Source organism: Mixophyes fleayi, chromosome 9, assembly GCF_038048845.1.
Source record: "Mixophyes fleayi isolate aMixFle1 chromosome 9, aMixFle1.hap1, whole genome shotgun sequence".
Lineage (NCBI taxonomy): Eukaryota > Metazoa > Chordata > Amphibia > Anura > Limnodynastidae > Mixophyes > Mixophyes fleayi.
In genome coordinates, this window is record NC_134410.1 from 110,352,669 (window position 1) to 110,366,136 (window position 13,468).

General features: G+C 41.6%; 1 protein-coding gene across 5 annotated transcripts in view; it reads left to right on the forward strand.

The window, feature by feature from the left end:
- The window catches only part of WHRN (whirlin), a 112,607-nt gene that overhangs the window by 82,807 nt on the left and 16,332 nt on the right, over nucleotides 1–13,468 (forward strand). For all 5 annotated transcript variants that reach the window (XM_075184882.1, XM_075184883.1, XM_075184878.1 and 2 more), the window contains 3 exons: nucleotides 825–1,037; nucleotides 3,661–3,858; nucleotides 4,432–4,464. In XM_075184882.1, coding sequence (XP_075040983.1) covers nucleotides 825–1,037; nucleotides 3,661–3,858; nucleotides 4,432–4,464 — 444 coding nt within the window. The remainder of the gene's footprint in view (nucleotides 1–824; nucleotides 1,038–3,660; nucleotides 3,859–4,431; nucleotides 4,465–13,468) is intronic.

Below are 13,468 nucleotides of genomic sequence, written 5' to 3' on the forward strand. Positions count from 1 at the left end.
CCCTTTATTTTTATGAACAACATGTGTGTGTGTATATATATATATATATATATATATATATATATATATGCCCCCTGCCCCCGGCCCAGCCTGCCCCTGAGCACGTAGCCCAGTCTTGATTGGACAAACCAGGGGTCCTGGGGGTAAATTGATCAAACTGCGTGTTTGAAAAAGTGGAGATGTTGCCTATAGCAACCAATCACGTTCTAGTTATCATTTATTTAGGACATTCTACCAAATAACAGCTAGACTCTGATTGGTTGCTATAGACAACATCTCCACTTTGTCAAACCCACAGTTTAGTATATATAGCCCCTGGAGTCTTTAAATGAGCATCTCTGGTATAAATGTGTTCTGCAGTCACTATCAATCCATCGGTCAGCTTTATAGATGACCCAAATGTTGTCTAGCTCAGATTGTAATCACAGCAGCTACTGAATGATACATTAAATACATAGGGGTTTTAACATTTTCCTGAAAGTTCATTGGTCATAATCTGTTATCTGCTCATGAGATGCTGCAGAATATTATTATTATTTATTACTGATATTATCATTATTATTATTCTCTTTTATAATAACAATAATTGGACCTTGCTTATGAGCATGTAGTTAAACAAACATGACAGTGTTACCCAGAAAGCCATCTAGAGCATTGGATTACATTACCCAGTGAGATACAAGTACTGACTACCAGTTTGTGCTTTTTCATGTTGTTTTATAACTGAAACAAATAATCTCTCTGGTCCAAAATAATATACTGCCTGAACTGCAGCTGATGTACGGCTGACACGTGATTGTTTATCATGTCTGTGTCTCACACAGCCAGTCTTCTACAGAGGACCAGCAGGATCACAAGTCACGCTGAGCAGTCTGGGAAACCAGACTCTGGCCCTGCTAGAGGAGAGAGCACGTTTGCTCCTGACTGAACCTGAGAGAAGCACCATGTCCTACTACCTCCAGCAGTACAAGGAGAGCCACATCCCAGTGCATGCCTTCATTATAGCTATGTTTGAGCTTCTTAACACTCAAGCCAAGGTACGGGGGAACTGTCGGGTAAAGTGTAGTTGCTCTAGGGAATGGAGTGATATGTGTAGGTGCACAGTTTTGCTGTGGAATGTGGTTGTTATTATTAAATATAATATTAAAGCTCCAACATATTATGCAGCGTTATACATTCAGGGCATCATGATATAAAGAAATGGCAAACCCTGACATGAAACAGAGCTTGCAATCTAAGTGTTGTTGGGTCCACTTGATACATAAAGTAGGGGAATAACAATTGGTGCTCTTGTAAGGTTACATATTCATGGATGCAGGGAGTGTGTAAGTTCCTGGCTCCAGGTATTTGATGATAACAGGTACACAGCTAGTTCCTGGCTCCAGGTATTTGATGATAACAGGTACACGGCTAGTTCCTGGCTCTAGGTATTTGATGATAACAGGTACACCGCTATTTCCTGGCTCCAGGTATTTGATGATAACAGGTACACAGCTAGTTCCTGGCTCCAGGTATTTGATGATAACAGGTACACAGCTAGTTCCTGGCTCCAGGAATAAGATGATAACAGGTACACAGCTAGTTCCTGGCTCCAGGTATTAGATGATAACAGGTACATCACTAGTTCCTGGCTCTAGGTATTTGATGATAACAGGTACACAGCTAGTTCCTGGCTCCAGGTATTTGATGATAACAGGTACACGGCTAGTTCCTGGCTCTAGGTATTTGATGATAACAGGTACACAGCTAGTTCCTGGCTCCAGGTATTTGATGATAACAGGTACACAGCTAGTTCCTGGCTCCAGGTATTTGATGATAACAGGTACACAGCTAGTTCCTGGCTCCAGGTATTTGATGATAACAGGTACACAGCTAGTTCCTGGCTCCAGGTATTAGATGATAACAGGTACACCGCTAGTTCCTGGCTCTAGGTATTTGATGATAACAGGTACACCGCTATTTCCTGGCTCCAGGTATTTGATGATAACAGGTACACAGCTAGTTCCTGGCTCCAGGTATTTGATGATAACAGGTACACAGCTAGTTCCTGGCTCCAGGAATAAGATGATAATAGGTACACAGCTAGTTCCTGGCTCGAGGTATTAGATGATAACAGGTACACAGCTAGTTCCTGGCTCCAGGTATTTGATGATAACAGGTACACAGCTAGTTCCTGGCTCCAGGAATAAGATGATAACAGGTACACAGCTAGTTCCTGGCTCCAGGTATTAGATGATAACAGGTACATCACTAGTTCCTGGCTCTAGGTATTTGATGATAACAGGTACACGGCTAGCTCCTGGTTCCAGGTATTTGAAGATAACAGGTAACCACTAGTTCCTGGCTCCAGGTATTTTATGATAACAGGTAACCACTAGTTCCTGGCTCCAGGTATTTGATGATAACAGGTAACCAACCACTAGTTCCTGGCTCCAGGTATTTGATGATAACAGGTACACGGCTAGCTCCTGGTTCCAGGTATTTGAAGATAACAGGTAACCACTAGTTCCTGGCTCCAGGTATTTTATGATAACAGGTAACCACTAGTTCCTGGCTCCAGGTATTTGATGATAACAGGTAACCAACCACTAGTTCCTGGCTCCAGGTATTTGATGATAACAGGTAACCACTAGTTCCTGGCTCCAGGTATTTGATGATAACAGGTACACCGCTAATCCCTGGCTTTGGGCAGGTGGTAATTACAGGCATTGTGGTTCCAATAATCTGCTGGCAGATGTCTGGGACAGAAGCTGCCACCCTAACTGATCCCTCCAATCTGCTTCAATAGACATTGACAATATTAGGCTTGTGCTCAAAGGTCCCATTAAAAGCTGCCCATTTATTGTTAGCTTCAGAAATAATACACAACTTTGCGAAATTTTGAAACTAATCTCTACCGTTAACTAGAAATACAATATATAGAATTGTTTTAGATTTTGATTTGTTTTTTTTTTAAAAAGCACAGATGGAGCCTCCCCGCCAACCATGACAATATTCCACTTTACCTTCCATATATGATGAATGCTGCGTGTTACCTCTCTCAATGACATAACTGTTGTCCATGTGCCCGCGATGGGACCCAGTCGTACACATGGCTCTATCACAAAGGAAACATGCACCTTAATGTACAAAGTAAATTTGGCTTCATAACAAGTTTATCTTGGCAGTTGTATGGCTGGAAAATAATGGGGATCTAATGCCTGTATATAATAATGTCAGTATATATAATTCAGACTAATGTGACAGATTGCTGCTAGTGCAATTACTGCTCATCCCTATTGGATAGTGATTGGAGATGGAGCACACATCATGGTGGGTATGACTGTATGATGGTGCATAGAGGGCCCATTACAATTTTATTATAGGCTCAGACATATCTAGTGACACTAGGGGGTAAATGAATCAAGCTCAGAGTTTTCCGACGGGTTTGAAAAGTGGAGATGTTGCCTATAGCAACCAATCAGATTCTAGCTGTCATTTTGTAGAATGTACTAAATAAATGATAGCTCCAATCTGATTGGTTTTTCAAACCCACCGGAATACTCTAAGCTTGATATATTTACCCCTAGATCTGGGAGAGGGTTACTGCAGCAATACGTGAGAGCATGTGATAAAGTGTGATACGGCTTGTAATGTACATAAAACTTTCGCCTGTTTCAGTTTGCCCTCTTGTCCGAGTTGCGACCCCAGATTTATCCGCACGACTTGGCTGTGTTTGATAACATGGTGCTGAAAAGAGAGATTGAGTCCATGAAGTCTCGTCATCGTTCGGGAGACACCATCTCTGTCCTCTCCCAGAGTCCAAGCGCCTCATCCACAGACAGCCACCAGACTGGCAGTACCTCCAGCGCTGCCCGGGTAAGTGCACTGCACCTAACATGCCGTTTTATTGCCGTTCTCTCTGCCTAAACAGTGCCCAGCTACTCACATGCACAGAGCAGGGATACATTCAGGACAATCACTCTCTGGACCTGTCTAATTTAAATTAATACATAAAAAAACAAGCTGCAATGTTGTTTTCTCCTACTGGGTGAAAAACACTTCATCAATCGTCCAACATTTGGCAGTCATACAGAAGCCCAGTCTGTGGCACTTGTTCCATCAGCAGATTGTAAATCCATCCAGGAGAAGTGGGTCATTAATAGAGTCTTATTTTCCTATAGAATTCTAAGTATAGTATTAAGACTTGTGCTTGGATGTTAAACAGTCACCTGACCTGTATTATATAGAAATAAGTTGTGTGTATTCTACAAGCTCGATGATTTCATTTTACAGGCACATATAGCACAATTATAGTCTTCGTAAAATGAAGCCATCGTTTGTTATTGTGGTCCTGGGGTCATTCACTTGCTAGCGCTGCAGAACGACAGGGTCTAAAGTATTTATGGATTTCTCTCAAACATATTGTCTCAAACTATCCATCTCTTTTAGGAACGTCTGCTCTGGCTTCTGGATGTTATGGAGGTCAGTATACTTGGTCCTTGCACCCTCTCTTCTCAGTGTTAATGAAATAAAGATTTTCTATGAAGGGAACATATGATGCACATTAAACACTATATACCCTACACTAATACCCTAATGAATAGAGAAAACCTGTTGCAAGATGCGTTGTTCCTAATACATTGGATTTTTATAAAGAAAATAGCCAACATATTATAGGGTATATTCAATTAGGTGCGGGCATCGCGGTAACGTGCGGAGTGCGCATTACAGAGGGTAATACTGTACCGCAATAATGCGGATTTTCCTTCGTACCCCATAGAGTTGCAAAGGAAAATCCGCGTTATGTGGTGCCACGGATTACATCCGCAGGCCGTTCTGCGAGTAGCCGCGATGCCCACACCTAATTGAATATGCCCTATATGTTGATTATCTAATGAATGAGAGGAAACTCGCTGCAACATATATTGTCTTGAAGAATCTGGACTTCAGTCAATTACTAATGCAGTATTTAACAGGGCTATAAATAAAAAATTAACAGTATGTACTCCATATTCATGAAATTATTGCAATATATTTGACCCAGAATGAACTCTCTGGACATTAGTATTAATGAGATAAAATGTTATTACTAGATCTATTTATAACTTATCCAATTTATTATTATATAGGATCTTTTTGATGCAATTTACAAAGTCAATATAGAATGAAATAAGATGCAAGAATGCAATAACATAATTTTATAATTAAGATTTGATTTTAGAAAGCACTTCTATTTTTTCTTTTTTTCACGATTATTATATTTTAATTCAACAATATTGTTGTTTGATATATAAACGGGCATGGAATGGGAAACATTGTTTTAAAGGAATGTAATAAAGTTCATAAGTTGTAACATTATCAGTAATTTGGTTACATGTATATCTAAGTGGCCAGGAATCAGAGTGCCTCTGTATACGAATACTTCTTTTATCTCTGTTCTGTCACATTTCCTGCCTCCTCCACTCTCTCCTCTCACACATGCAGCCACCTAGCTCACCTTTTAAATCTATCTATGGTTATCTTGCCCTCTGCCTTCAAACATGCGCTCATCCTGCCCGTTGTCAAGAAGCCATCTCTGGACCCTGTCTCTCTCTCCAGCTACCGCCCCATAGCCCTACTCCCATTCCTTTCCAATCTTCTTGAATAGCGAGTCTACAACAATTTAACACACTTTCTCAATCTACACTCCCTCCTTGATCACTTATACTCAGGCTTCAGCTCTCTCTGCTCCACCGAGACTGCCCCAACCAAGGTGATTAATAATATAATCTTGGCTAAGTCAAAGGGCCACTTCTCCCGGCTTTTGCTCCTTGACCTCTCTGCCGCTTTTAACACAGTTGACCATCTTCTCCTCCTTGACACCCTTCAGTCCCTTGGCCTTCGTGGCACTGTCCTTTCCTGGTTTACCTCCTACCTCTATGATTGTTCTATTAGTGTTTCTTCCTATAGTATCCCTCCTGTCCCCCTCTTTGTTGGGGTTCCCCAAGGTTCTGTTTTTGGCTCAATACTTTTCTCTCTTTACATCTCCTCCCTTGGTCAACTCATCCACTCCTTTGACCTCCAGTATCATCTCTATGCCGTTGACACTCCAATCTACCTTTCCTCTCCTGATTTCTCTCCTTCCCTCCTCTCCGACTGCCTCTCTGCCATCTCAACACGGAAGGCCTCAAGCTCTACATATCCAAAACTGAGCTTATCACTTTTCCACCAGCTAGGGTCGCATCACCTCTTCTGATCTTCCTTAAGGTTAATGGTGTGGCCCTCTCCCCTGTTCCCCACGCATGCTGCCTGGGGATCATCATTGACTTCGACCTCACTTTCACTACCCATATCCAGTCCCTTGCCACCTGCTATCATCTCCATCTTTGCTACATTGCCAAGATTCGCCCTTTCCTCTCCCTGGATGCCACCAAGAAAATCATCCATGCTCTTATCATCTCCCATCTTGATTATTGCAATTCTCTCTCTGGCTTGCCTGACAAATGTCTGTCCCCCTGAAATCTGTGTTGAATGCTGTTATTGATATTACATATCACATTTATATAACTTCACCACATTTATTACACTCTGTTAGATAAATCTTAAAATTATAGTTTTCAATTAACAACCTATGAAGTGAATCAATTGTGCAGGGTTGCACTGAACAGCAGTTTGGTTAGGCAGCCCTTCAGGGTTGAACGCACAGTAGATTCTTTTTACGTGTTACATTTATAGATCATTGAGATTATAATGCTCTATACTCCTTTTCTGTTATTTATTCACTTTCTTATGCTTTCCTCTTCTGTCTCCTGTAGCATATTTTTACCAACTCTTTTTTTCTTTTCCTTTGATCCTCTCCTTTACCCCTCCCCTCTCTTGTTTTCTCTACGCTTCTGACATTACAATGACATTTCCATGTAAGACAAACAGCTGCTTATGTTTATTAGCATAAATTTTGCAAAATGCCTTCTTGCATTAATCAGTTCGTTTTATCATGTATACGCAATTTCCAGTGCTGTGCTCCACAAGCATCATTCGAATTTCAAGTGGTAATCTGCTGCTGTTTGTGCCAAGGGATGTTGCTGGTGTAACAGCTTGTAAACTTTGCAGACTAAGCTAGGTGGTTAACTATGCGAGGTCCAGTGTTGGGGACACATCTGACAGCTCACGGGTTACACCTCTTTATGTAAACATAGAAACGCAATAATTGATGGCAAAAAGTCACTTGTAGACGTATCCAATATGCACTTTTTTTGTGTGTGTATTTCATAATTTAGAAATTAGCAGGGGCGCACGCAGGGGGGGGGGTATCTGTGTCTCCAGAAACCCCTCCCCTCCACTAAAGAAGTCCCCCCACATAGCGGCACTGTACTATACAGCAGCCGCGGCGCTGTCAAAGAAACATTCGCGGCGGTGCTGTATTGTATACAGCACCGCGGCTGCTGTATAGTACAGTGTTGCCGAAACGGAGCAGCTCTCTCGCTTTTTTTTTTTTTGGGTGGGGGGAAACCCCCCCTTAAAAATCCTGCGTGCGCCCCTGGGGGTAGATTTACTAAAGCTTCTAAAAAGTAAAAGTGCCCATAGCAACCAATTAGATTCTAGCTATTATTTATCATTTATCCAGTACATTCTAGAAAATGATAGCTAGAATCTGATTGGTTGCTACAGACAACACCCCCACTATCCCTTTTTTAGAAGTTTTAGTAAATCTTAACAATAGCTGTATGTTTGTCCGATGCATTTTTGAATTATTTTACTGATTGAATCCCCACCACAGCCGCTGGGAGATTCTTCCGTGGATCTATCAGTAGAAATCTTCTGATTTTTTAAGACACTTCTTCCTGAACTCTAATAATATCTTTGATCCATTTGAATGTTTCTATCTTATCACCTCGGTTCCTTTTCTCCTCTAAGCTCTACATGTTCAGTTCTTGACTTTCTTTCTGATAAGTTTTGTAATGCAGCTCGTTCAGCTTTTCAGTTCCCTTCTCTAAATTTTTTTATATTTTATTAATGTCATTTTAGAAATTTTTTTCTCTTGTTCTAGAAATCTTATTATTATTAATTACTGCTTCCTGCGCTGTTTTTATACTTTTTAATATACTGGAATATCTTTTTAATATCACATCTGTACCTCCTCTTCTGTAAGCTGTACATGTTCTGTCTTTCCTGATTAGTGTTGCTATGCAGGCCATGCACCATTTTAGTAGCCATTTTTTTTGAGATATGGCCTCCAGGACTGTTCTAGGGCCCTGGACTGGACATACGCTATGGGCCCCGATCCATCATACAACTTCTGAATACATGTCATACATACATGATGTGGTACACTGCAAGGGGGTGCCACATCAGGGGTGTCATTTAGCATACCATACTCTATGTTTTATATGTACTTGAGACTGGCATGGTCCTGCCGCACTAATCTGTCTCCTGGTCACACATTAGCCACCCCTCCATGTGCACATTATTTAATCCTCCCCATGTCACACGTACCCCCACCACTTTCCACTTTCCCCTTGTTACATATTGCAGTTGTCACTTATATCATATGTGACAATGAGAGAGGGGGCTTGGGGCACATGTGACAAGGGTAGAATTATGGGGGAGCATATCTGACAAGGGTAGAATCCTGGAGGAGTATATGTAACAAAGGTAGAATCACGGAGGCAGGGGCAGATATAGATTACTTCTTTCAGTGGGCTGCCTGGCCGCTCTGATTGGGTTTAAAACAGGCAATTGCCTGATCACGGAGAATCACATGTGACAAAGGTAGAATCATTTTGTCGAACTCAAGACGAGATGGAGAATATTAATTCATAATCTTTACAACACTATAAATCACAAATACCATTTATCTCCAGGAAGTAGTCATTGTTTGCTGTGGCTCTTTGTGTGATGTGGCTCACAGCATTTGATATGTAAATGCAGGCTGCTTCTGAGCCCCAAACTACCACCTATGTGTAACAATGCTAAACATGACCCACTCTGGAAAATATGGTTTGAGATATAACAAACACAGCTGAAACTAAGGCCAATGTGTTAGAAATGTAATATCCTTATCAGCATATCACCATATCACCTATATCAATATATTGTTAGTTCCCATTAACCCATTGTAAGGTCTAATTGCATTAGACCTTACAATATATTATTAGCCCTTTTTAACCCCACATTACATTAATAGCTGCCACATTTAATTATAAGAGACCCACACAATATAGCCTTCCATCAGTTGTTCATAACAAGAATGGATCCCACATTACATTAATAGGCCCACTACATAACATGAATGCCTCCCACGTTAAAATAATAACCCTGTTACATTAATACCCCAACTACAGTACATTAATGCCCCCAACACCACCAAAGTTATCTGCTTTGGAGAGCTTGAATGTTGTGGCAAGCAGACTCCTCTGTGTGCCTCCCTGGGAGAGAGCAGAGCAGGAGGGAAGAGGAGGAGTGAGTAGAAGGGATAGGGGGAAGCATGAGAGGAGGAGTAATGAGAGATTACAGTGGGAAACAAATAAGGAGAGGAATGGAGCAGAACTGGAGTGGAGTGGAGAGCCAGCTGGACATCAAGAAGGATGGGAAAATTAGTTTCCAGCCCTGACTGGCTATGCACTCTTGCACCTTACACTAGGCTGACAGAGAAGGAGTTGAGTAGATCAAGACAGGGGGCAGATCACTGGGAGCAGCGGGACTTTAAATAGGTGGCCTGGGGAGCGGCCACCAACCAGGAATGACATAATTGGGCTCGGTCTGGTCAGACCCCAGTACCCCACCCCCCCTTCATATGAGTTAACAAGCAATTGAAAAAAGCAGAAAAAAGATCAAAGAAACAGACGCCAGATCCCCAGGACGTATGGGGCCTGAGGTGTGGGCTCCCTCTTTCCTTGGGACCATGGAGGTCACCCGGTCAGCCCCTATTATAATCTATCACTGGGTGAGATCTTACCAGTGACAGATTGCAGTTTAACCTTCTTTTTTTTGCTACTGATATCTCTTCCTATACAACTACATAATCTACTGGCTCTTCCGACTCCTTGACTACACTGCTTGGTTACCTTAAGATCAAGTCCAAGGTCATTTTCCTTAGCTGTTGGTGGCATTGCATTACCATAGACTAGGTATTCTGATTTATGAAATATTTGTTCATGCTGCACAGTACATTAAACTCTTATTGCTGAACTGCATTTCCCATGATGCTCAAGAGCTACATAATTAGTGTCTAGACTTGGAGTACTGTCATTGCATAAATCAAAAGTAGAATTTGTTTACTATTGTCAGAATTATCGCTGGAACATCAATTATCTCCTGTAGTTGAAAAAGTTGCTATGCTCTGTAAACTAGGGATTATCAGTATTTGGCAGAACAGCTGAATTATGTCTCCTATGATGTAATAGATAGCTACTGATATGTGGTTTTTGATAGGTTTCCTTTTAACTCAAGTTAACATTTTGTTTTACTGTGTAGATGGGATTTACCTAGACAATCCACAATGTGTTGACATTTTACAAGATGTTTAACACAGTGCACTACCAGGGGTACTCAAATGCGTGCTGACAAGCAAACATTTACCTTGAGCAGGCAGCTTCTCATCAATGCAATTTTGACACACGCTGTGTAACTCTCATCTGCAGCTCTCCCCTCCTCTGCAGAATGTTTAATTCTATGGGCTCTGACACTTTTCACTGTGTTCTCTACAGTCATGGCCAAAAGTTTTGAGAATGACACAAATATTATTTTTCACAAAGTCTGCTGCCTAAGATTTTATGATGGCAATTTGCATATACTCCAGACCAGCTGGCATCAGGTCAGTGATTCTGTCGTTAACACAGGTGAGTGTGTTGACGAGGACAAGGCTGGAGATCACTCTGTCATGCTGATTGAGTTAGAATAACAGACTGGAAGGTTTAAAAAGAGAATGGTCCCTGAAATCAATGTTCTTCCTCTGTTAACCATGGTTACATGCAAGGAAACTTGTGCAGTCATTATTGCTTTTCACAGATTGCACCTAAATCAAGCATTTATTGGATCATCAAGAACTTCAAAGAGAGAGGTTTAATAGTTGTGAAAAAGGCTTCAGGGCACCCAAGAACATCCAGCAAGCGTCAGGACCGTCTCCTAAAGTTGATTCAGCTGCGGGATCGAGTAACCACCAGTAGAGATTGCTCAGGAATGACAGCAGGCAGGTGTGCGTGCATCTGCATGCACTGTGAAACGAAGACTTTTAGAGGATGGCCTGGTGTCAAAAAGGCCAGCAAAGAAATCACTTCTCTCCAGGAAACACATTAGGGACAGACTGATATTCTGCAAAAGGTACAGGTATTGGACTGCTGAGTACTGGGGTATAGTAATTTTCTCTGTTGAATCCCCTTTCAGATTGTTTGGGGCATCTGGACAAAAGCTTGTCCGGAGAAGGAAAGGTGAGCGCTACCATCAGTCCTGTGTCATGCCAACAGTAAAGCATTCTGAGACCATTCATGTGTGAGGTTGCTTCTCAGCCAAGGGAGTGGGCTCTCTCACAATTTTGCCTAAGAACACAGCCATGAATAAAGAATGGTACCAAGCATCCTCCAAGAGCCACTTTTCTCAACCATCCAAGAACAGTTTGGTGATGAACAATGCTTTTTCCAGCATGATGGAGCACCTTGCCATAAGGCAAAAGCAATAACTAAAACATCAAAATTTTGGGTCCATGGCCAGGAAAAGCTCCCCATACCTTAATCCCATTGAGAACTACTAGTCAATCATCAAGAGGCAGGTGGAAAAACGAAAACCCACAAATTTTACAAACTCCAAAGGGTAAATGTATCAAGCTGAGAGTTTTCCGGTGGGTATGAAAAGTGGAGATGTTGCCTATAGCATCCAATCAGATTCTAGCTATCATTTTGTAAAATGTATTAAATAAATGATTGCTAGAATCTGATTAGTTTTTCAAACCCACCAGAAAACTCTCAGCTTGATACATTTACCCCCAAGCATTGATTAGGCAAGAATGGACGGCCATCAGTCAGTATGTGGCCCAGAAGTTGATTGACAGCTGCCAGGGCGAATTGCAGAGGTCTTCAAAAAGATGGGTCAACACTACAAATATTGACTTTTTGCATAAACTTAATGTAATTGTCAATAAAAGCCTTTGACACTTATGAAATGCTTGTAATTTTACTTCAGTATACCATAGCAACATCTGACAAAAAGGTCTACAAACACTGAAGCAGCAAACTGTGTGAAAACCAATACTTGTGTCATTCTCAAAACTTTTGGCCATGCCTGTACACTGGGGGCTGACACTCCAGTATGCTTTCAACCTCTCTTGGGCATCTCTACTGCTGCTACACTGCCTCTTGCAGCAACCCACTCTCCAGTGTCTCTTCCATGAAAATGTCCCCCTTTCTATCTTGGGGTTGTCTTTAGTGATATAGGGTACCCCCACCCTCTCTCTGGGACTGGGGACTACTCTCCTCTGTATATACAGCCACTCCTGCATGCAGCAACCTCCCCTTCTCTTTTGGGGTCTTCCACTATTTTTCTCTAAAGGGTTATTTCTCAATATAGGGGCTCTTCCCCTAATGTGACTCCCCCACTCCTACTTGTCTCCATGCGGCAGCCACAACTCAACCGCTCCCAGGCAATGCCAGGGGAGCCCAGGAGCTCCTCTCCACTGTCCCAGGTCCCTGAAATCAGTGGTTTTGCCTTAAATAAATTAGGCGGTTTAAACCTGCCTGTAAAAATACCTCAAATCAGCGGTTTAAGAAAACTGCCGTTTGATACATTTACCCCTCTTGTGTCCTAAAAACAGCCTCAATCAAACCTACAATTTTATAAGTAAGAAAATATAATGTATAATACATTATGGAGTAAAACATGTGTCACAATTAGATTCAGGAGGGTGAAATGGTGGGGGGTAAGCAACGATATTTGTTATCTAACTCTATTCTCTTAGGCTGTGTACACACTACAGAAAATTTCTCCCGATGCGATATAAAGAAAACGACTGAAAAAAAAAAAAAAGTCCCGATCAGCAGCCGGTTCATGTGTACACACTATACCAGCTTTACAAGATTTACCTTCAGATCTGTGCTCTTCATCTGTCATAACCATCGGCTGAAAAGATCGTGATTCTGCACACTCCATAGAGATCTATGGACACTGCCGGTTGTGAGTGCATTCACACTGCAGGATTGGAATGACATTGTGTCATCGTTGAACAAGATTTTTAGTTTGGTTTAAAAATCAACAGTCTTCTATGATGTGATTGGCCCGATAATCGGCTGATAAATCTGTAGTGTGTACTCAGTTTTATCGACATTCTATTTTAATCTGTGCCAAACCTCATATGTCTATGTGAGGGCATCTTGTGGCCACATCTTACATTGAAAGACTTGATACTTGATACATGCGTAGACAATTAGAAAACATGAGAACATTCGCTCAAGGGTTGCATTAAAGTCCAATCCCAGCACACATATAGGGGCTCACGCAACATTAGAATTATGTCTGTTTT